The sequence below is a fragment of the Magallana gigas genome, chromosome 10, assembly GCF_963853765.1.
Source record: "Magallana gigas chromosome 10, xbMagGiga1.1, whole genome shotgun sequence".
Taxonomy (NCBI): Eukaryota; Metazoa; Mollusca; class Bivalvia; order Ostreida; family Ostreidae; genus Magallana; species Magallana gigas.
Window position 1 is genome coordinate 8898942 of NC_088862.1, and position 23827 is coordinate 8922768.

General features: G+C 33.9%; 2 protein-coding genes across 7 annotated transcripts; one reads left to right on the forward strand and one right to left on the reverse strand.

Annotated features, from left to right (window-relative positions):
• Positions 1 to 11: 11 nt before the first annotated feature.
• On the reverse strand, positions 12 to 13946 carry LOC105334001 (uncharacterized). Of its 4 annotated transcripts, none has more exons than XM_034453231.2 (5): positions 13789 to 13946; positions 8664 to 8847; positions 7380 to 7490; positions 4754 to 5012; positions 12 to 4462 (listed from the first exon to the last, which is right to left on the reverse strand). In XM_034453231.2, the coding sequence occupies exons 2-5, from the start codon at positions 8790 to 8792 to the stop codon at positions 3093 to 3095; spliced, it is 1869 nt and encodes a 622-aa protein (XP_034309122.2). In that variant the 5' UTR covers positions 8793 to 8847; positions 13789 to 13946; the 3' UTR covers positions 12 to 3092. The 4 variants fall into 4 exon arrangements, with proteins under 4 accessions (XP_034309122.2, XP_034309121.2, XP_065929692.1 ...); XM_034453230.2 differs by having other exon boundaries at positions 7305 to 7490; XM_066073620.1 differs by lacking the exon at positions 13789 to 13946 and adding an exon at positions 13252 to 13270 and having other exon boundaries at positions 7305 to 7490.
• A 2615-nt stretch (positions 13947 to 16561) lies between these two features.
• LOC105334007 (collagen alpha-1(VIII) chain) lies at positions 16562 to 23091 on the forward strand. 3 transcript variants are annotated; one of them, XM_066073624.1, is made up of 3 exons: positions 16562 to 16976; positions 18104 to 18416; positions 22878 to 23091. In XM_066073624.1, exons 1-3 carry the CDS (start codon positions 16625 to 16627, stop codon positions 23074 to 23076), a joined length of 864 nt encoding a protein of 287 aa, XP_065929696.1. In that variant the 5' UTR covers positions 16562 to 16624; the 3' UTR covers positions 23077 to 23091. The 3 variants fall into 3 exon arrangements, with proteins under 3 accessions (XP_065929696.1, XP_034309120.2, XP_065929697.1); XM_034453229.2 differs by having other exon boundaries at positions 16564 to 16976; positions 18125 to 18416; XM_066073625.1 differs by lacking the exon at positions 22878 to 23091 and having other exon boundaries at positions 16564 to 16976; positions 18104 to 18638.
• The last annotated feature ends 736 nt before the right edge of the window (positions 23092 to 23827 follow it).

A 23827-nucleotide genomic window follows, 5' to 3' on the forward strand; every position in this document is an offset into this window, starting at 1 on the left:
TAACACAGTAGTCCAATTTCTTTTGATACTTTATTTCAACAAGTAAATGTATCTAGAAAATGCCATTCAGTGACCACAAATACAAAATGGTTTTCAATTTGTGTGATGCTGAAGTTATTGCTGTTTTGCACAAAACATTTGCATGATTTTTCACAGTTTTTTACATAGGCTGAAAGTACACATATAACAAACTTTGCTTCTTAAAATTATCTGATACCTTAAATAAATAAAAGTATAAATGTATGCAGCATTGTCCAGTATATGGATAGTTCATACCAGTATAATTATATTTTCCAATGTCTTTGTGATAAACACTACAAGTCAATTTTGTAATTTATAGTCCAATACATTCCATCATTTTAATATTTAATGGTAAAATTGTGAAAAATATTTATCTATATAAATATCTATTTAAATGTAACTAACAAGGAGTCATTTGAATATCATGAGAGTCATTTGAATATAATGATGTGATCAAATACTGTCAGGCGAATAAATCTATCATAAAGCCCTTCGGGCTTTATTGGATTTGATCACTCCTGGCCCTATTTGATCACCTCATTAAACTCAAAGAATGAATCCTTATTTCTTAAATAGAAAAATTTCTGAGTTCAGTTAGTGTCAAAAATTAACTGCATTGGATATTGCATGATTGTATGTACTTGTATTTTTCCTACACTTTTCAACAGATCTAACAACTGGAATAGATTTTTTAAAATGCTTGTGTAATGTATTCTTCAGTAAATTACTAAATAAATTTTACATAGGCGACAAATGCTACATGTTTTAAATAATTAACAGGAAGTTACATTCATATGAATCCAAATAGTCGTATATAATGTACATTCCTAAGTTTACATAAAGAATTTTCTTTAATGTACATACTGATAGAAATAAGTGTTAACAGTGTTATGATCAATGCAAGATTTGTGGTATATACTCAATTTTTAATGCCATAATTTTTTAATCCATTCATATTCATGTACATAGCCAAGTATGGGGAAAACTATCATAAGTCCTGCTTCTTGAACTTTGACCCTGAACCTGGGTCCTTGCTGACCTAATGACCTTGCTATCTGACCTTTAAAAGCTCACTGAGCAAAGAGCGATTGTTACAAAAAAAAATTCCAGCTTTTTGTTGCATGTAAAATTGTATCACATCAAGTACACTAACAAAATGAGATATATATAGTTATTAAAAACTATACCTATCAAAAGGGTGAGTTTATAATAAAACTTTTTGTATAGTTAACAATAGGCACACAACCATCAAGGGCATACATATATAAATACAAATTGGTACAAACATACTAAAGTGAAATAAATTACTAGGCATAAATACATGCATCATTCTATACAAATAAACTGGTTGGGGGTTTTTTTCTTCCAAAAAAAACTTTTGATACAGATCTACATACAAAATTCACATTTTATCAAACATTACAAATATACGCAGACGATTAATCCAACACAATTCGTGTGTACATGTATTTAGTTATTGTCAAGTTTCCTCTCAAATTCCATGTGCAGATCCAGAAATTTTTTCCAGGGGAGGAGAAAAAAGGGGGGAGGGTTCTGAGAAATAACTTTTGGTAATATTACGGTACAAAGCAAAATTAAGAAATTCGAGTTTTTCCTCGACCCCCAACCCCTTTTTAGATCCACACATAGTTTCCTACAAGAACATTGTGATAATCTTTCATATACTGAATAACAGCTCTATAACATTCTTCAGCACTGTTCATTCTGGAGTTTAATATCCAAACATTAAACAAACAAGACTAATACAGTAATCATATCATTTTTTTCTTCCATCAGTTTAAGGTTGTACACCCCTCAGCTATGATAGACAATTTGTTTTTCCTTGAGATTGTTCATTAAACATGTTGTAATGCAGGGGTTACTTTATTTCCCATTCACACAATATCACTTTTTGACCTGAGGGATGTGCAACCTTAAAATAATTTCTTTTAACACTGATATATTACATGTGTGCATGCTTAGGGCGAGTTAACAGAATTCTGCAGCTTTTGAGATGATAACAAAAATGCTCAGTCATTGTGACTAGTAAGACTTTAAGCACAACAGTTCACCGTGTTTGAAGAATGGAGGATAAATTCCTGATATAAAGTACAAAAAATGATCAGAAAGGAGAATATCACTGTGAATGAAATATCAAAATTAAGGTGGCTCACTACACCTTGAAATATTTTCTCAGTTTAGCAGAAAATTACATGCACTTGATTATGATAGATAGCATGAGGCATAAGAAGTATACAAGTCAAATAGGTGAAAAGATTAGCAATTTTGGAAATCATGATTTTCAAAAATTTATTTCAGTAAATACATGTATAAACAAACACCTTGGGCGGATTTGAACTCATGACTTATTCACAAGCCCAATACTGTACTTTTACCACTGAGCTATGGTGTTGTTCAACCAAATTGATTGATGAAAAAAAATTTTAATTGCCATCTTGCTACGTAGTGTACTTTTTAAAAGCATAAGTTTTGATGTAGTGAGGTACCTTAATGTGAAATTACAGGAGAGGGATGTATTTGTGAAGTTTTGTTTGATTTTTAACTTAATTATTACATGTAATCATGAAGATGCTTTTATTGATAACTTCAGATAGAGTTTGGAGCATACTGGTATACATATTAATGCATAATTTTGACACACAACTTATTCCTCCAGTCGAAGCAATGAACAAATTAACACTAGTAACTGCTTAAGGAAAAAAAATAATGCAATATCAAAAATTTGTACCAGAAAATGTTATCGCGTCTTGAACTTCAAGCTCTTTATCATCAAGGAGAAAAAAACATGAAAATTATGTGCTATGATGGATTACAACTTTAAAACTCAAAAGACAACTACAAATACTGTAGTACACAACACTGTCGAAATTAACATGACATGCACAATAATCTTAGTACTAAAATCCTCATCTAAGCGAATATATATCAGTAACTAACCATTTGGTTACCACACAACCATCTTAATTAATGCCAAAATCCTTGGTAAACGAAGTGTATCATCTGATTTGCAACTCCATCTATCCACTTTTAAATTATCAATTATTAAATAATTAATTAAACCGATCCACCTCTTTTTTCAAAGAAGCAAGTTCAGAGTTCAATGCTCTGCCATTCGTCAGTGAGGAAGATGATGGCGCCCTCTCGTAAGCCCCGTTTATTTTTCCAGAACGCTCTGACTGACTTGCAGTGATTCTCTCTGGTTTTGACATGTTAGCATCATCTTCAACGTTTTCTACTTTGATGGACGCAAAATTTACGTGACCATTGAGATGATTTCCCATTGGGTAATCATAAGAGGAGTTATTAGTCGGTGGAGAGTGGTTGTTATAAACGGAGGATCCTATGTGGCCTTGGTCCCCCTTTGGCTCTTCTTTGACGATGGTTCGTAAAGACTGGGGTCCATTTGATTCATCACCATGATCAGAAATACTTCCAACATTCCCATTAGTTATTTTTTCCTGTTTTTTTGAAGAGGTCATTTCCATTTCAGACATTTTTGGTGCGGGTGAAATCGGGATCTGAAAATCGGACGACTTGGTCATTGTTATTCCCTCTTTCTCTGGTACGCCATTTTGTCCAATATTACCTAACTGATATGCATTGTGAGGATAAGGCCGACTGAAAACACTGGAAGAATTGACCATATTCTGCACTAGAAAAGCTGGTCTTGGATCCGTTGATCCCGAGCTTTTCTCTGGGAGATTTCTCCCTGGTGTCAAATTCATCCCTAGGTCCCCTAACTCCTTCTTCATACTGGCATTTGATTCGTCCGACTGAATAACATTTGGGTTTTGAATGCTGTTGCCGGCAGAGCTAGTCGTCTGCTGCAGCAGATAGTTTGTAAAGTTTCCATATCTGTCACTATTTCCCCACACCGGCGGAATATCGTACGGCTTGTATCGCTGACTCAGATGCGGCGAAGCCGAAAGAGAACGTACTGATCCTGGAGCAGAGGATAAATCCATTGTTCTTGGCCCTGCAGATGGGCTCTGAGTTTCAGTCGATAATCCATTGAAATAACTTGATGAAAGATTTGACTCGGTTCCATTCAAGGTTGGGCTTGGCGCTGTGGTTCCAGCCATGTTCTGAAGTGCACCAGTCAGAGCCTGTGTCCTTTTTTGAATGTCATCCTGTATATTTTTATACTTTCTACCGAACTCTGCTTTCTCACTTTCAGCGTTCTGTCGATCAACACTCATGAGACACAATACGCGCTTAGCAGGAAATCCCCGAGCCCTCTGATTCTGGAACCAAATTGTAATACGTTCTAGGGAAACCAAAAGTTTTTCGGCCAATAACATCCTGGTATTTAGAGAAGGATTCTGGTCTTCCTCGAAAAATCGACACAGCACCATCAGCTGAAACAGTGTGAATTTTCCTCGCCTGCCACTCCCATCCTTAGGACCAGTTTTCTTGAACTCTGTAAATATTTCAAATGAATACTGAATGCTTAAGCAGAAAAAAAAAGAGAAAGTTAACATAAGAGGTATGGAAATTGGATGAGATAGACATGAACAAGAAATCAGAGAGATATTGAAACAAGAAGATAAAGATAACTTAAGAGGTACATGTACATAGAAATTATATTCGACAAGAACAAACAAATCTAAGAGATACTTCAAAAAGAAGTGAAAGAAAACAATCAAGGTGAAGATAAAATGGAAAAATAAATGTGAGAGATAAGCACAGAAATTAAAGATGGCGGTTGTACCTTTGGTCATACTGAGTTGACTGAGGGTGATCCTCTGTTCCTCGGGGCTGTCCAGCCACCTTCTCATGCGGATGTACGGTAGTCGTCCCCGGCAGCTTAGCTCTGACCAGTGTTTGGATTTCCCTTTTTCCAGCAGGAAGCTGAGGTTACCCTGACTGGTGGAATCCATGATGAACTTGGCCGCAAATCTCTGGGAGATCCCCGAACTTTCCAAGGCGGCCTTGAACTCCTGAACGGTGGCAGGAATATCCACAAAGTCCTGGACGAAATAGTCATAATTAAAGCAACTTGCAGTTTATTTTAAAGGTTAAAGATCTATAAACAATTACTAAAAAAAAGGCAAAAATGTCATCTCAAAAATTCTAACTGAAACCAAATTTTTTGTGTATATATCTTTCCTTAGAAGCTGATTTCAAATAAAATATATATATATAATATTATATATGTTGATGATTGTAATTCACATTAGACATTTACGAAAATTTGTCATACAGGTATACATGCTATAAACTTGGAAATGTTTTCATGGTAGAAATTTTCTCAAATTTGTTCTTACTATTACCATATAGCTGTAGGACTGTAGCTCCCGGTCTGAAAAAATTTGGATGGACGACCTGGGAGCTACAGTGCCTTCCATCATGATAGTAAAAAACTGCAATTTACGGCGCACAAAAAATTGCGCTAGTTTTTAGCTTATTAACCTTATTTTCACACAAATTCTGTAAAAATAATAAGAACCATTAAATTCTTCAGCAAATTTACTACTGATATCGTCACTTTACTTGCCTCAAACTTTCTCTTAAACATGATAACCGACCTTGGAAAATGAAGTATGTTAATTTACGTCGAAATCGAGAATCACCATTTTTAAATGTATACAAACTTGCACCACTTTAATTTACAGGGCTGGGGATGTTGTTTAAAAGAATATCAGAGGCAAGTGAAGTGACAATATCTTTGGTAAAATGTCCGAGGAATTTTTTGGGATTAAATATTTGTACAGAATGTGATCGTAAATGAGATTAATCAGTCCAAACCTAGCGCATTTTTTGTGCGCAGTAAATTGCAGTTTTTTACTATGGGAGGCACTGTAGCTCCCAGGTCGTCCATCCGAATTTTTTCAGACCGGGAGCTACAGTCCTATTGCTATATTTATATAATAGTGTTGTGTTGTGCATGTACTATGCCTAAATAGTAGTCAGGGTTTTGATACATGGTGCACGAGCCGGAGGCGAGTGCACTATGTATCAAACCCTGACTACTATTTAGGCATAGTACATGCACAACACAACACTATTGTTATTATTATGCCGACTGTTAAATATACTGACGTGCTTTGCTATAAGTAGCTCTGACGTTCGAGTGTTGACAAGTCCCTAAAAATAATCACCGGAAAAGCAAGCGTTTGTTGTTGTTTTTCAAATTACGTGTAATCAATTGTACAATAAAAAGTCAACAAAGGTTTATGTTCTTTTCAAGAAATAGAGAGACGTTTGGCCTTACCGAGAAAACTCGAAATGTTTAGCAGACGAAATCTCAGTGAATTTTTTTTCTTGAACATTCTTTATCAAGCGTCATTTAAAAAAGCGTTTTTGTGATTCTCATGTAGAATTTCTTTGAAAAATGTTCAATCAATTTGTTCAAAAGTTTATAGGAAACTTTAACTTTAAAATTACCGTCAATAATGAAGTTTTTTTTTTGAAAAATGAATAGTTTTAATTGCTTGATGTCAGTCGTATATATCTACGTGTTATATACCTAAATACAGGTGTTCATAATAACGGCCAATTTAGCGTAGCGGTAATGCGTTGGGTTTCATGCTAGAATCAATGATTTTAGCGTCGTGAGTTCGAATCCCGCTGTCGGCGCTTGACAGATTTTCATTAAAAATATTCGCTGTGCTCTATTTCGGCATAGTGTGCTTACGCTATATAAATCCTTTGATACTATGCGAAAATAGATGAGTATTGAATATATAGTGACAAACTGACAGAAGGCATAATAATACCATATAGATTGAAAAGAATATCACTGTTTCAACAATTACAGTACTGGTCATTTAAAGAAAGTCTTTTTCTATCATTTTTCAGAATTCGTCATTTCTAAAAATTAATACCCCAGCAAAAACTAACGTCTGATAAAAAATCAAAATTTTACAGTGCATGCAAGCATGAATAATAAAACCTTATAAAGCTAACCATCACACTAGACTTTGCATAACTACCCAAGAAAATCAATCTCTATAGTAGCTAAAAAAGAAAATATTGCATTTAAATATCGAATACAGAAGCTTATAGCTTTGGTTTTAAAAAAAAAAACCATCATACTACATGACGTATATCTCCATCTTCGCTAGCCAAGGGTTTATGATCTGCTCAAAGTGAATTGTTAACCCTTGGCTAGCGAAGCTGATCCATACATCACTATAGAGATCAATTTCAATATATAACTAAATAAGACAACATTGCATTGATATATATCTGATACAGAAGCTTGCAACAAAATATCTTGTACACTACAGAAGCTTGCATTAGTTTGAATACAAACTAACCATCGTACTAGATGACCCAGCATCAGCTTGACGGCTTCCGTCGCTCGACTCAAACGTCTCCCTATCATAGTTTACCTGTAGACCCTCGTAGCTGTCCGGAATATCGTCGAAGTCTTTGTCGCTGTAAGCGTCACGGTCCGGATTACTGTCCCCCATCGAATCCTCCTTGATGTCCTGGAAACTGGACTGTTCATAGAAAAAAAAAAATTTAATTTGAAATTAAAGCTTTTCGTGTGCAGAATTTTTTTTTATAGTGAGTTTGGGTGATATAACACCTAGCTAATTTAACACTAGAAGTAAAACTTCTTTTGTTCTAATATCCAATTCTTTTTAATGTAAAGTATCATATTTAAATCTACATGTACCACAGCGCAACATCATTATAAGAAAACTAATATTATTGGGGAAAAAAATCCGTTTTTGAATAATAAACAAAAAGAACTTCCTAAGATTGAAGATAAATCCATTTCGGAGGCGGAAATTATGATTTCAGTGTCACAAAAATTTCCTTAGGATGTTAAGTCATTATTTCAGTGAATATATTCAATATATTCCATTTTGAGGTGCTATTCATCATTACTGTCACAAAAAATCCAATTGAAGTTGAATTACATGTATATCATTTCGGTTGCAGAAAATAAATCCAAAACTTACTGATATATTTTTTGTTACCACTAGTGAAAGTTTTTTTTTTAAGTTATGAAATAAAATTCAATATACATGTACCTATACTGGCCAGAGTCTTTTCAACAATTATTTTTACTGTTGTAACATGTTGAAACTTTATGGAAAAAATTACATGTTTGTTATAGATTCGCCTTTTGTCTATTGTTCTTTTATACCACTGTATGTAAGGCTATACGAAAACATTATATACTGTAAACTTCACACATCCATCAGTATGATTAATACAAATGAATATCTACTCAATGTTAATTACTTCAAAAATTGCTGAATTTATAATGTGATTGATAAGAGGAAAGTTAGGAATGTAAGAAAAAATTTAAAAGCATTTTAGAAATGGCAAGAGGTATTGACAACCTCTTTTGAAAGAAACTGTGTGTTCGTGACAAAACATAGCAGACAATGACACAGGTGAGTCAGCTATAGGTGAGACCAGCCATGGCCAGAAGGAATTCTCCAGACATAGCTATTAATATAGGAAAAAAGTTGTCTGTCACATACAAGATATTATTCCATTGTATACTAGTATTTTACATGCCCTCGATCTCTACTTCATAACAATCCCAGGCTTTAAATGTTTTTGAGAGAGAGAGAGAGAGAGAGAGAGAGAGAGAGAGAATTAATAATCCAACTCAACAGGTGCTCGTTTAAAAACAATACACAGATAACTCTTACCATCTGCCGCATTTGGGCCACCTGGTTCACCCATGCTGCAGTTCGCTCCAAGGCTTGAAGACTCTCCGCCACCGAGGGATCCATTAGAGATCTAAGAATTTCCACCGCCTCCCGCTTGGAGCCTCGCATACACTCAACAACACCTGTCTGTCGAGATGTTGTTATTTTTTTCACCGGATCACACCTGGATTAAAAAGTAAACAATATATCACTGTGTATTCCGAGTTCGTATCACGTTCGTTGAAACATAGTTTGTCTGTATAAAATTATTCTGAAATCTGAATTCATCATAATTGCCTAATCTACGTGGATGTGTTTTTGCATTGTCCGACGTTGAAAGTGCTTTCTGCCTCGAGGGGGGAAAATCTCGTGTCTAATCGGACCAATGAGAGCCCACTCAATCAATCTTAATATATCATAATCAATCGCTAATCAACAAGGGTGATATATTAACACGACGAATTTATAAGGAAATCGGGGGATAAAATGCCTCACAGATCTGATTAAGAAGAGATGTATTTTGTGGGATTGTTTTGATCGCAGTAGAAGACTTTAGGAACCACCGTAGTCTGCATGGCGAACATGCACGCCAAAATGGGCGGGGCTACGCTTGGACCTTACGTAAATGAATGATCGACTGCTGACATAACATCATTTATATTTTCGTTAATTATTTAGCGGTCGTTCGAGGAAATGGCCGTCTTGTTTATAGATGTCTATAGGCATATAAAAATGTATATATACTCTTCGGGGATATTCCATGTTCTATTTATTTATGTAAACGAAAATTATGTGACTTTTCGATTAATACATTCATAAACGATTTTCCCCAAACAACAGAGCCCGCGAAAGTGTACAACGTCAGCAAAAATTGATAATGAATGTCTCACCCCACCCACCCCTTGCTTACTAATTTGGAAGGAAGGGTTGTGACGAGTTGAAAACCGCAATAATAGACGTCTGAAAGTTCGAACGTATTGAGATTATTGGTGTTTAAATAAACCTCGGTGTATTGTTAGCTCTGTCTTTATCTCGACATTTTTCAACGTAAACCTCGACGAGACGGTAAACACACACACACACACCAAGTACACGTAAATTCTGCACGTGTGTACACTTGACACTAAATGGCAAACATATATCCGTATGTTAAAAACGTGACTTGCAGAATCCCGACGTGAATATGTGTACGTATACATCTATCTGCACATTTTCAAGCAGTGTTTGTACACAATTTACAATAGTATCTAATACACATGCCATTTACTAACATGCATGTGGTGGTCTTAACACGGATGTCTGTTCCCATAATATTTGCATACATGTAATTAATAATCTCTCTCTCTCTCTCATCTACTGGACATTATTCACCACTGGAATGCATGGCTATGCCAAATTTCAAATGTTTTATTTTTTCATTCCTATACACCGTACTCTCATATTTCCACAAGAGAAGCTTACACTTGTCACTTTAAATAAATATGTATATATATATTCCCCAGCCAAAATAGTCAATTCTGTCATAATCAATGATCAATGAGAGGTTGATTGATTTCTGATCAGATCAAATCTAACTACCTGGACTCAGTCTCATGTGATTACTGACTGAAAGAACTACCGTGGAATCATTTTTATTTCCGAGGGTCAGGGTTCGTGGGTAGCCAAAATTTTCCTGGTTCGTGTGGACATAATTTCGTTGGTAGCAAGTTCTAGATAATTTGATAAATATTAAACAAATGCTTGTATATGCATTCATAGGTATGTAAATTCATAAATGGGTTACCCATAAAAGCCACGAACATTGGTCAACAACAAACGATGATTCTACAGTAAATACTAATATATATTATGTATATCCAAATTTGTTTTTATCATTTGATCCTTATTTAAAAGAAACTGGATTGGCCAACAACCTCTAACCCATCCACCCACCCCTCCCAAAAAAAGTTCTTTAAAAAAAGGAAAACTCTATAATTGGTTTGACATGTATTGCCTACAATAAAATGGTGTTTTTAAATACAAAATTAAAATGCATGTAAAAGGCAAAAAATTGTACATGTAAATGCCCCCCCCCCCCCCCCAACCCACACCCAACAAATGTGATATGTTTACTAAAATATGTCATAAGTAGAATTCTAATCCATATACCGGTAATTTGTTCACAGACAGTTGCTTTACCTTTACCCTTAGAACAAACTAATTTTTAATTTTATTTGTATACGTGAACAGAAGTGCAATGCACTTGATTCTATATATATATATTAAATATATACTGGTACTTGCAAAAAAGTGAATGCATATACATGTACCAGTACATAAAAGTAATGTATAAACCAGCAAATTCTTTCCAGCAGATGCAAGACTGCGCAGTTGTAAATGAGGCAATTTATATGTTGCAGATTTATGTCAACAAATCAAATCTTGATTTTCACTCCCTATTATATACAATTTATGAGACTTGTCATTTACAAATTATGTATGAAGATTTTTGCAATAAAATATCATACTTGTAATTTATTATAATAACCTATGTTGTTAGTTTTTTAGTTTCTTTAATTTAGAGCTGTGCTTATTTGTTTTGGGTTTTTTTTTCGTAAGTATAGTGTGGTAACTTAAAAGCAGATTACCAATGTCTGCACATCATACATAAAACATGTAAACAGTCAGAATGTTTTTCTCTTGGTGGATATGCATACTGTAAAATCATTTTTAATTGTGGGGGTAAATGTTCGTGGGTAACCAAAATTTTCCTGGTTCGTGGGGACGTAATTTCATCAGTAGCAATTTCTATTTCGTACAAGTAAATAAATACTAAACAAATGCTTGTATCTACGTTCGTGGGGATGTAATTCCGTGTGCAAGGATTACCCTCGGAAGCCACGAACATTCGTCCGACACCAACAATGATGATTTCACAGTACCCGGTACATGTATTTCGTTAAAAGTTGGTTAGAATCTGAATTGTTAAGAATATAAGCCAGTACACACAAGTAGACACAAAATTAAACTATTGGTCATCTGTCTCAACAAAATACGGTTAATACCACACTTCATATAAGCCCAATTAGGGTGGATATTTCAAAAAAGTAGAACACACTTTAAAGCTAACAGATAACCATACATTATTTTTACCTTTTAATTTGTGTGTACCTGCATGTCTTTTTACATGAAAACAAATTACACTCTAGCTATCTCCTGTTTCTGACCACCCCTTCAAAAGTCAGCTTAGCATCACTATTAATTGCATGCTTTTAGATTTGGTTTCATGCATTTAAGGCTTATCATAAAATGTGCTATAATACAGTACCGATGATCAGATCAGACCCAACCTAACAGAAAGTAAACCCCAACTAAACCCTGGGATTACTTCGGGTTTACTAGAGTGGACCCAGAGTAAACCCAAAGTAAACCCAGAGTGGACACAGAGAGTAAACCCGGCCAGAAGTATACCCCTGAAAGCAGACGCTAACTGTGTATTCGGAATATACAAGGGGTAGGAATTATAGGCAATACATGTAGGATAGTAAGATTAAAATACTACTCTGCTTCACACTTCAGTGCATACAGTTGACCTCAAAAGCAATTTCAAAATACCCAGAATGAACCCAAAGTAAACCCGGTGGGGACCCAAATTTTCAAAAAGTAAACCCGGGTTTAGTTGGGGTTTACTCTGGTGTTAGGTTGGGTCTGATCGGTACTGTAGTTTAATTAAATCACATATATAAAAAGCATCTTTTAGTGTCTTATCTACCTTTTCATTTCAACAATTTTGAAAAACCCTGTAGTATGGTCGATCTACTTACCATACTCAATCATCATATGATTATCAGTTATATTCATTAATATATATTCTTACTGTGTAACTTTCTATATACATTGCCGCTGTAAATTCCTAATTAAACTGGAGGAATTAATATTTGCATATAATCACGAGAAGCACATCTCGCCATTTTCATTGCTTTCATGTTTTGGACAGATTATATAAATGAATGAAAGTATGATCAAACTTCGGCATTAGGGATTTTATATTTTGAAATTCACGATTTGATGCAAAATGGTAGAATTTCTGATTTTTTTTTTTTTCGAAATGCATATAAAAACATATTAACATACTCTCTCTCTCTCTCTCTCTCTCTCTCTCTCTGTTTATATTAGTGTGATTAAATGGCAATTTATGAAAAAAATAATGGGCTAGATCTGGATTAGAACTTGGCATGTGAATTGAATTTCAATTTTCTCAAACAGGACTGGACTGCGTTTAAAATATGTGTGAACTTGTTTAACAGTCATGGTGCGGCATTTCTCTCCCTTTGTAAATGGTCTTTTTTCCTCCTTAAAAAATTGTTATCTCTATATAAAGTACCTCTTGTGCATACAGGAAAAAGGAATAATCTAAAGTTCAAATGTTCACAGCAGGAGGTTGGGATACATATGTAGCTTCCCCCAAAGTAAACGCAGGTAGGAAAAATTACAACACTATATAGAACTGAGTTCGAAGGACAAAACCATTGATATATATGGACTTTAATTTTATTTTGTCAAAGAATTAACATACATTTGATATGTAGAGGTGCTACGCAAAATGTACCTTATTTTTCCCTACCCCATTCACATAACACAACATGGGGCACCAAAATCCACAAAAAAATGAAAATTTGAACAGTATATTTGAATTTTTGCTAAATGCTTCAATTCTTAAAGTTGCATTATCATGTGTATGCATTAAGGTAAAAATTATAAACAGCCTTAAGTTAAGAATAACTCCACATTTACAAAATGAGTTTATATGGTAAACACTCAATGGTAATAAAGACAAATTATTGAATATATTCTCTTTAGCCAGTTTAGGAAATATAAATGTAATATACCATTATCACTGAACAAAAAAGCAACAACATTTCGAAATATTACCTAAAAATAAAAATAATCATATTTAAAGTGACTAGAAAGGCTTTATTATTGCCAATAAATAAAGGCTACACTATGAGTGTCACATATGCACTGGTCATTTTGAAAATACCACTGAACAAAGAAACCATACAAACATGGAGCTAAGTCGTGAAGTTTCTTTCATAAGACATCATCAAGTTCTATCTACAACATCCATCGTGTTTTTATCTCTCACCTTAAGACTTCTCCTAGAGAGATTTGTCGGACTTTTTGTGTGTTATTCGCTTTCTGCCGACACTCAAAAACGACAGGAGGTGAAGGCCTACCAGAAGTTGTCGACGCAATGTAAACTACAAATCCATATTCAGCTACCTAAACGGACACGAAAGTTCCGAAATGAGTTAGATGGCTGCGATTTCTTATTAATCTTTCTCACTATTATAACTACTCGTACAAATTGATCTCAATAGTTTCTAAAGAACAATCGATCAGTGTATAGTCATGAAATAACAAACTTAAGAGTAATACCATTTGGAAACATCTTCGCTAGCCAATGGTTTCGGTCCACTCCGCTACGACGGAGATGTCGTATTGACCAATTAAGGAGGCCGACTTTAGTTTGCATTGCGCATGTTTTTGCGCATTCTAATATAATACAGTTGATTTATACTTCTTATGATTTTTTTTCGATATCATTTATCAAATTGAACACAATAAACAAAATACAGATAAAAATATTTAGATTTTGAAAGGAATTTTTTATTTTTAACACGATTTTTACGTTGTGCGGTAGGGGAGCATTGCTATTGCGCTTTTATGACGTTATGATACAATGAAGCTTTGTAGGAGTACGTTATAAGAAATAACATAAAATTGTACGCTGTTGAAATTTTATATATAGAATGATGCTATCCTCGAGGACATTTTCCTCATTTTTGGAATGAATCCATTATACCAATCATCATCCGTGATGATCCAAATATATAGCAAAATTTGGTGCATTTTAATATTTTGAGATGGCCCCCACTAAAAACCAGACGGTAGAATTTTGTGTTTTTTACATATAAGGTAGGAAATGATATCGCTAATCATATATAACAATTTGAGAAAAAAAGCTATTGTAGTATTTTTTTAAGACTGCTTTGATGTGCGGAAAATGACAGTTCCTTATATATTCCTATAATAAATGTACCTCTATTTTGAGTTGGTACCTAAAAAGAACAAGACGGTCGATTTTCATGAACCTTCGCAAATGAACTAGAGTTGGTTTAAATAACATATGGTTAAAAAATAAAGAGTTATGCTATTGTAGTTTTTCCGCAAAAAAAACCCAAATCGGCCTCCTTAAGTCCAGAGAAGCAGGCCAAGGTTCTTTCCGCAGCAGCGACATGGGAAGGTGGTCATTTTCCGGGTTCCAGATCGCTTAGGAAAATATTATTTTTTTGCTATATGAAACTGATATAAATAAAAAAATCTGTTTTTGTTCATTTAATTTTTTTTGGCAATGAACAGAGTTAATCATATGCTAATACATTAAACACAATTAAATTTCCTAATTGGCATTGTGATTGCATTATTGGGTCATTAGAATGAAACTATTTTCAACCTAGATATTCGACAGACATCTTTTATTCGCAACGGCATTATTTTGAGATTTGCTGGAGAAAACAAAGTTTGCGATTCTTGCAAAACTTTCTTGTCCGCGAATAAAATTGGTCTACAGTTTTGAGAAAAAAACCCAAAACCTATCACCAAACTTGTAATCGCTTTGTGTGCAATAAGGCGCCAGATCTGTGCATGATTGTAGAGCAAAACATCTCGAATTATCATTTATAGAACTACAATTCCGCAAGTGATTAATAAAAGAACTCAATTTAAGGGAAGGTCAATTTAATTACAATTAGACTTGCAAACCCGCATATCTACGGTATGCTACTCGAGTACTTGACATACTTGTATCGCAGATAAGCGACATGTAAATAGATTAATTTTGGAAGAAGGACAAAGGTGAATAAAAAATAAATGTATGAAAAGCAGTCCACATATTTGCTTTTGTTAAAAACAAACCACTCACACAGAATTTACCAGTATGTCCAATATTGCATGCTATCAAAAACTGAAACATGAAAATCGCGAAACGCTAAATATACATGTATATTTCATTTTCGGGCTTCACAGGATTTGATCACGTGACCAACCAACTTCATATCCCGGTGAACTTTTTAAATTTCTGTTTATTTCTTAAGGCAGGTAATATATACATGTACACCTGTATACAAACGCCATCAGATGTGTTTTATCTCTATGTTTAAAGGAAAAACGCCTTCATGGTTTCTTTTGGGAACATATGTTATATACGGAAGCCTATTTAGGACCTATCAGAAACATCAAGGGCTCTTAACGTGGGGGCTGAAATGTTCAGGGTCATCTACGATTGTTATATCACTATATATAAAGCAATATCCCGTGATAACGACTTTTTTAACTACTTTTACATCTCGTAAAAACGACTTTTGAAAAAAGTCGTAATAACGACTTTTTATCTCGTAATAACGACTATTTATCTTGTTAATATGACTTTTGAAAGTAGTAATAACGATTTTTTATATCGTTAGTACGACTTTTGAAAGTCGTAATACCGTCGTTAATACAACTTTTGAAAGTCGCACTAAAGACTTTTGAAAGTCGTAATAACGACTTTTTATCTCGTAATCAAGACTTTTTATCTCGTTTATACGGCCTTTGAAAGTCATAATAACGTCGTTTATACGACTTTTGAAAGTCGTAACACCGACTTTTTATCTCGTAATAAGGACTTTTTATCTCTAATAACAACTTTTTATCTCGTTATGACGAATTCTTTTTACTCATATTAAAGACTTTTTATCTCAGTATAACGACTTTTTATCTCGTAACAACGACTTTTAATTTTTTTCTAACATTTCAATTTGACATCACTAGGCTTTGGTAATTTCTAGATCCCCAATGTGTCAACTATTTAAGAGCTACGTGCACTGTTTTCTGCTGTTTTCAGATTTTGCGGGTACATTTCATTACAGATCTGGTATAACATGGACAAACAGCACAGAATCTGCGTTTTCATGCTTCTCGCTATCTTTGCTTTAGCATATGGAGAAACTGTCGATTCTAAATGGAGGGCTCAAATAGAAGAGAAGTTTGAAGAAACGCTTCGGACGATACAGAATAATAAGAATCGCATTGAAAAACAGAGTGAAGTCTTTAAAAAACAGACGAATGACATTCAGAAACAAGCAGTGGAAATCGAGACTCTTCGGCAAAGAGTGAAGGCATTGGAAGGACAATCCGATAACTTGGAACAACAAAGTGGAAGGCTGCTTAACGGTTTATCTAAAAATGGAACCTTACCATCGTCAATGGAAAGACGACAACTGTACAACGAAGGTATATTGAAGTTTGTTAAAGGAATATTATATGATATGGGCCTAATATGGCCCCCATAATTCTGAATTTTCAAAAGTGCTTAGAGTACATCAAATTGCTGTGTAATTGTTTAGAACTATTAACAAAATATTTTTTTTCACCTATTTATTCGATTCATTTGCACTCACTGGCAGTATTTGACGTCAGACGTGACAATGAGTAAATTTTAAAAAAAAATCTTTTCTGAATGGTAAATATAGAGCGACGCTTTGAATAAGAACAATGAACTATATATGATATTAGCCTAAAATGGCCCCCTTAGTAAACATCATCATTTTTCTGTAATTCTTTGATTTTTTTTGTACACATATACATGTAAAGTTATTTTATAATTTTCCTTTTGATCCAAATGCCCACAATTTAGAAATATGACATCACAAAGTTAACCTTTTCCCGCCATTTTTCCATTTTTAGCATTAAACGGCCTGTTTTAAACAATTTTTCTTTCAGAAAACATTGAGCGCATGCTTGAACAAACAAATTTTTTTCTTTTCATCAGAGATGTATCTTTCCAAGACTAATAAGGGACACAAATATTTTCCTTGTTCAAAGTGTCACTCTATATTTTCCATTAGAATAAAGATAAGAAAAAAATCAATTTTTGAATGATTTTGATTAAATTATAAAAATTGCGTAATTTCTGACGTCATAAACTGCCTGTGAGTGCAAACAATTTTAAAAAATAATTAAAAAATATATGTAATATCAACTCTTCTAAAATAGAACATAACAATTTAATGTACCTAAAACACTTTAACAAATGACGCACTATGGGGGCCAAATATGACCGATATCATATATACATTGTAGTTCTTTGTTGTCACTTATAAGTCCTAGATAGATACATCTTTGATGAAAATATTTTATTTGTTCAAACAATCGCTCGAAAAAAAAATGCTTGAAAACAAGCCGAGTTAGGCTTATGCTAAAAATGCGATAATGGCGGAAAAAGGTTAATTTAAAGTTGTCATAAATAACAATTGTGGACATTTGGATCAAAATGAAAATTATGAAAAAAATCTTCACACGTTTATCTGTACACAAGAAGCAAAGAATCATTAATAGTAAATTGGTAATGTTCCTTTTAGAGGGCCATATGTTTCTTTCAGGCTTCAAAAATCGGTTCATCCGTCAAGCTGTTTCTCCTAGAAGAAATACTCCCGCCGCCTTTTATGCCTACATTTCCAGCGATTTTGGTGGAGTTGGTGTGAATCACGTTTTTCGTTACGACACTGTAATAACAAACCAAGGCAATGCCTACAACAAGCATACAGGAGCCTTCACTGCTCCATCCAATGGGTTGTACGCTTTTTGTTACACGGCCTTTGCCTCGGGTGTGCATGCTGCTGGAGAGACCGGTGATTATGGGGAGGTTACGGTCAAGCTGATTCATAACGGAGACTACAAGGGTCATGTTGACACTGAATCCGAACATGACGACGATATGTCCACTGGATTCGCCATCCTCATGTTGGAAGCTGGAGATGTCGTATTGACCAAGTCAAGAGAAGCAGGTCAAGGTTCCTTCCAAAGCAGCGACAAGGGAAGGTGGTCTTTTTCCGGGTTCCAGATCGCCTAGAAGAATATTTTTTAAAAATATTATATTAAAGTGATATAGATATTTTTTCTCTTTTTTTTGGTTCATTCATTTAATACTTTTGTTTTGTAATGAACAGAGTTATTCATATGCTAACACAATTAAAACATGTAACTAGAATTTCATTATTACGTCATTATTACGTCATTACAATGGAACTATTTTTAACCTAAATATTTGATAGACATCTTTTATTTGTAACGACATCATTTTCCGATTTGCTGGAGAAAACTTGCGATTCTTGCTATTAAAACTTTCCTGTCTGCGAATAAAAGAATAAACCCCAAAACTTGTGATCGTTTTGTGTGCAAGTGCAATAAGTCGCCAGATCTGTGCATAATTTAATTATAGGGCCCAGTATCTCGAATTATCATTTATAGAGCTACAATTCCACTAGTAATCAATTTTTAAAACAACTCAATTTAAGGGCAATTTAATTACAATAAGTCTTTGTAAACCCGTATAAATACAGTACACTATTAAAGTACTTGTATTCTGCAGATACGCAACATGTAAATAGATTAATCGTGGAAGCAGGCTTGGGGTAATGCCAAATGTAATGGTAATGCATTGCAATGCATTACATGTTTTCAAAGTAATGCTAGTTATGTGTAATGCCACATATTTAGCATTACAAATAATGGTAATGTAATGCATTACTTTCCAAAATTTAGTGTAATGCTGGCATTACATGGCATTACTTTGCATTACTATGTTTTTCTATGCATGTTCATTTTTAAAATTGTAATAAATGAAATTGTAGTTGATTTTGAGAAAGTTTTACTATTTAAGTTGACTGTCTGTTTAAATTAACCCCCCCCCCCCTCCCCCATTTTTATGATAATTGCTTGGGAGAGTTTCAAATGAAAAAAAATACGGGTAAAAAATGGAAGGGAATGGATTGAAACTCATATATGTACTGGCGTATTGCAAAATATTGTAAAGAGACTACTATATTTCATTAACTTGATCAGTAGCCTTTATTTTTACGATGCTATTTATTTCATATTATTATGCTTATGGTGATTGTCGAACAAGAGTGAATTAAAAGTCACACCCAGTGAAAGGTGTCAGTAAAACTTTTGGGGGATACACAGCTGTGGAATCTTAGCACGTTTCTAGCGACAAATCCATTCACATTTGTGACCATTTGTTCTTTTATGAACAATAGAATGTGAGTGGGGAATGTGTCTATTTTTCTTTGTGCTTTTGTATATGTATATTAAAGAGGTGGGATAACAATTCGATGGTAAAAGTGTACTCATACTGCACAATAAAGATGTTTATTTTCTTCTGATTTGGGGGGGGGGTAAATTGATAAAAGGGGTATTCCTGAAGGATACACGTATTAAAAATTGAGTTATGCAGAATTTAGTACAATATAAATATTCATATTTCTATTAATTATTTACTAGGAGCCTCATTGCTCACCCCCTCTTAGAAATACAGAGTTCTGGCCAAATATTCAAATCCCCACATACACTACCGGCATTTAAACAATGTGCCGGTAATAATAACTGTTTTGCATTTAACTACATCGGCTCAATTAAAAGAACCTAATAGTACGTATATATATATATATATATATATATATATATATATATATATATATATATATATATATATATATATATATATATATATATATTCCAAAATGAGTAAAGTTTCTCCACACAAGTAATAAATAAAAAAAAATAACAGAAAGCCGATTCAAAACTCTTCAGGAGTTTTGAATAATCACCATAGATACATCTATGGTGATTGTTCAAAACTCCTGAAGATTATAATGAAACTGGTAGAGTTTTGAATCGGCTTTCTGTTATATAAATATATATATTTGACTTTAAAAGAATTTGTTCTTAAGGAAATCTTGATTCTTTGCTATTTTCAAACATCGCGTTACTCAGTACCTTTATAGTTTAAAATTATGCAATGCGCACAAACCGGATTAGAAGTGCATCAATGACTTAAAGTGAATCTGAAATATTACATGTGTATACTATTGTACATAATTTTCATGTACAATCACAGTCTATCGTGTTTATAATGTTCGGATGATAAGAAATTGTTATTATTATATTATAGAGTGACCTAATACGTGCACAGATAAGACATAATATAAAGATTTTAAAACATGGATAGTCCTTATAGTCTGTGTGTAATTCTGTGTTTTGCAACAACTGTTGCTGTCGCGTTACCAGAATCAAGCGATGCTAAATGAAGGGTCCATATGGAAGAACGGATGGAAGAAATGCTTCAGATGATACAGAGACTAAACGAAGTCAATGAAAAACAAACCAATCCATTGAAAAGCAGTCGGAAACTATTGGAAAACAAGAGGTGGAACTCACTAACCTCCGACGCATGGTTGTGACGCTGAAAAGAAGATATGAAAACCAAAACAGTTCTAATATACGGCCAGCTGACGTGTCCACTCCAAATAAAACCATCTTATCTATGATCGAAAAAGAGCATCTGCACAATGAAGGTATAACATGCAGGGTCTAATACATGTTTAAAAGCTGAGAGGTACCAATTTCTTCCAAGAGTATAAAAGTGCAGTGGCAGCTTTGTAAATTGTTGTTTATTATTTCGTCTTAATTACTGGCTTGCGTAGTTATCGAATTTAATACGAGCATTTAATTTTACAATGATCACAATAATTGCATGTCAGTTTAAAAAAATCGAAATAATGACTTTATTATAGTTTTTTGTTTTAATATCTGACAACTTTTTAAAAATTATATTCATTATATATATATATATATATATATATATATATATATATATATATATATATATATATATATATATATATATTTATCTCATACGTATGGTGTATATTACCCGTGTGATAAACCTTTGCTATATCACACGGGTGATGCTATATCAAATACTTCCGGTCCGAACTATTTTTGATACAGCCCCTTGCTTCAACGCTTCAGTGACCTAGATCTATATGTTTTTACGAAGATTTGCTAGTACTTTCAATATAACTATATTTACTACAAAAATTGATATAAAAGGGATTTTGTCAAAGATTTAAATTACAAATATGAAGGAAAACACATAACTGCGTCGCATAGGCGTCGGAACCAGGGGGGGGGGGGGGCTTATTCATAACCGTAACCGTAACCACAATTTTAAAAGTTATACACAACCGTAACCACAGATTTTTGATGAGTTTAGCCCCCTTCCAACTTTCAATTTGCTTTGTGATTTTTATAAAACTGCAAATTACGTTAACTATCAAGGAGTTCATCCTGACGACGCGATGAAAACAGCGCTCTGATTGTGTACTGGCGTGCCAGTATATATACAAGAACTTACCGAAATAATGTTTCATAAGAAGTTTATTCCACCACCAGTAAGCATCCTTATTCACTTTAATTTCGAATCATAAGGCTAGTGTTTGTTTTATAGAACATCAACAACTGTTCCTCGTTCGAGTCAATTCAAACTAACGAGCATTCGCAACTTCGTGTAACGTTATGTCAACAAACTTGATTATTCACGTCTTCTAATCGGAATTTCCATTTAATCAAGTGAATAATCTCTAAGAAAAACTATTTAGAGCTAAAAAATTATTTTAAGGTTTATTTCAGTGAAACTTTACATTAAAACAGTTAGATTTATCTCAGGAATGACGTACTAAATTGTATTGCGCAAGGTCACAATTGAGCCGCATAACACAACGTTGCATCATCGTTTTTAATCTTTGAAAAAAAACAACAATTCGGGTCACATAAGGGACTGTCTCAAAAGCTTCATAATATAAATCAAATTGTATGAGATAAATAGAACATCTATGATTGTGTGATTTTACATTTGCTTTATCCAACTCGTTGAAATGGTTATATTCGCTCGGCAAGCCTCGCGAATATATACACCTTTCAACTCGTTGGATAAAGCAAATATAAAATCACACAATATAGATATCCTCTATATATATATATATATATAATTTTGTTTCTTTCAGATTCCAAAAGCCAGTTTGTTCGCAGGTTCGTTACTACATATAATCCTGTAGCATTTTATGCCTACATTTCTAAAGATTTTGGTAGAGTAGGTGCGAATCACATATTTGTGTATGATACTGAGGTGACAAATCAAGGCAGTGGCTACAGCAAACATACAGGTGCCTTTACTGCACCATCAACTGGGTTGTATGCGTTTTGCTACACAGCCTTTGCCTCGGGTGAGCATGTTTTTGGGGAAAGCGGTGATTATGGAGAGGTATCTGTGCAGCTGGTTCACAATGGCGCCTACAAGGGCTCTATTCATGTCGACACTGAATCCAACTGGGAAGAAGACATGGCTACTGGATTTGCAATCCTCGTGTTGCAAACTGGAGATGTCGTATTTACCAAGTCGGAAAGCGGAGGCCCGGGTTCATTTCACAGCAGCGACTTAGGAAGATGGACATTTTCCGGATTCCGGATTTCCTATATAGACATGGTCTAAGAACACTTATTATCAGAATTAAAGTTGTCATGAACCATTTCAGTTTTATCATTTTGCTATTTGCTTTTATGATGTTCCTAATCCTACCTTAAAATAAGTAAATTATAAGGCATGCCGATCAAACTGACTAAGATTTGTAGCGAATTTGGCCTCCAGGAAATGATGTTGTACGTTAGAACACATTGCAAACGTCAGCTGCAAGTGATGAAAAATGACAAAGGTATTCTAGAAAGAGAAGGCATAAGAAAGATAAGGAAATCATAGTGGTCACTAAAAAAAGGAAATAGAAGGAAAGATAAATAATTTAGCTGAAAAGATTAAGAAAGAGTTTGCTTGATAAAAAAAAACAACAAAAAACGAGTACAGTAGAAAACAGTCCTAAGATAGAAAAAATAATAATTTAAGCGACCCCGATAGACTCCAAAGCATAAACCTTGCAATGAATTGCATCAAACATTATAAACTAATTCGAAAGGACACTATTAATAGTAATATTTTGAGTAGACAAAGAATTAGCAGTTAGTATGGGCATGGCCATTTTTTGTTGGTGTTGATATGCCGAGTCAGGCGACACACATTTAGTCCAAAAAGAAGTTGTGTGTTAGTCATGACCATATTAATGACCACCATAATATTCATTTAAATTTCAGATCAAACAATGTACATCTATATTTATATCAAACTAACGAATAATTTCTGCTACTGGGTAAATAAAGATGACAATAGCCTTTGTTTAATTGTAACTAGTTGA

Excerpts from the sequence above, each read along its gene's own strand:
- LOC105334001 (XM_034453230.2), bottom strand. The coding sequence starts at position 8,792 with ATGCGAGGCTCCAAGCGGGAGGCGGTGGAAATTCTTAGATCTCTAATG. Across the intron at positions 7,491-8,663 it reads TGGCCCAAATGCGGCAGATG|TCCAGTTTCCAGGACATCAA; the intron begins GTAAGAGTTATC and ends TTCTATGAACAG. Across the intron at positions 5,013-7,304 it reads CTGGGTCATCTAGTACGATG|GACTTTGTGGATATTCCTGC; the intron begins GTTAGTTTGTAT and ends TATTTCGTCCAG.
- LOC105334007 (XM_066073624.1), top strand. The coding sequence starts at position 16,625 with ATGGACAAACAGCACAGAATCTGCGTTTTCATGCTTCTCGCTATCTTT. Across the intron at positions 16,977-18,103 it reads ACGACAACTGTACAACGAAG|AGGGCCATATGTTTCTTTCA; the intron begins GTATATTGAAGT and ends TGTTCCTTTTAG. Across the intron at positions 18,417-22,877 it reads AAGCTGATTCATAACGGAGA|CTACAAGGGCTCTATTCATG; the intron begins CTACAAGGGTCA and ends TCACAATGGCGC.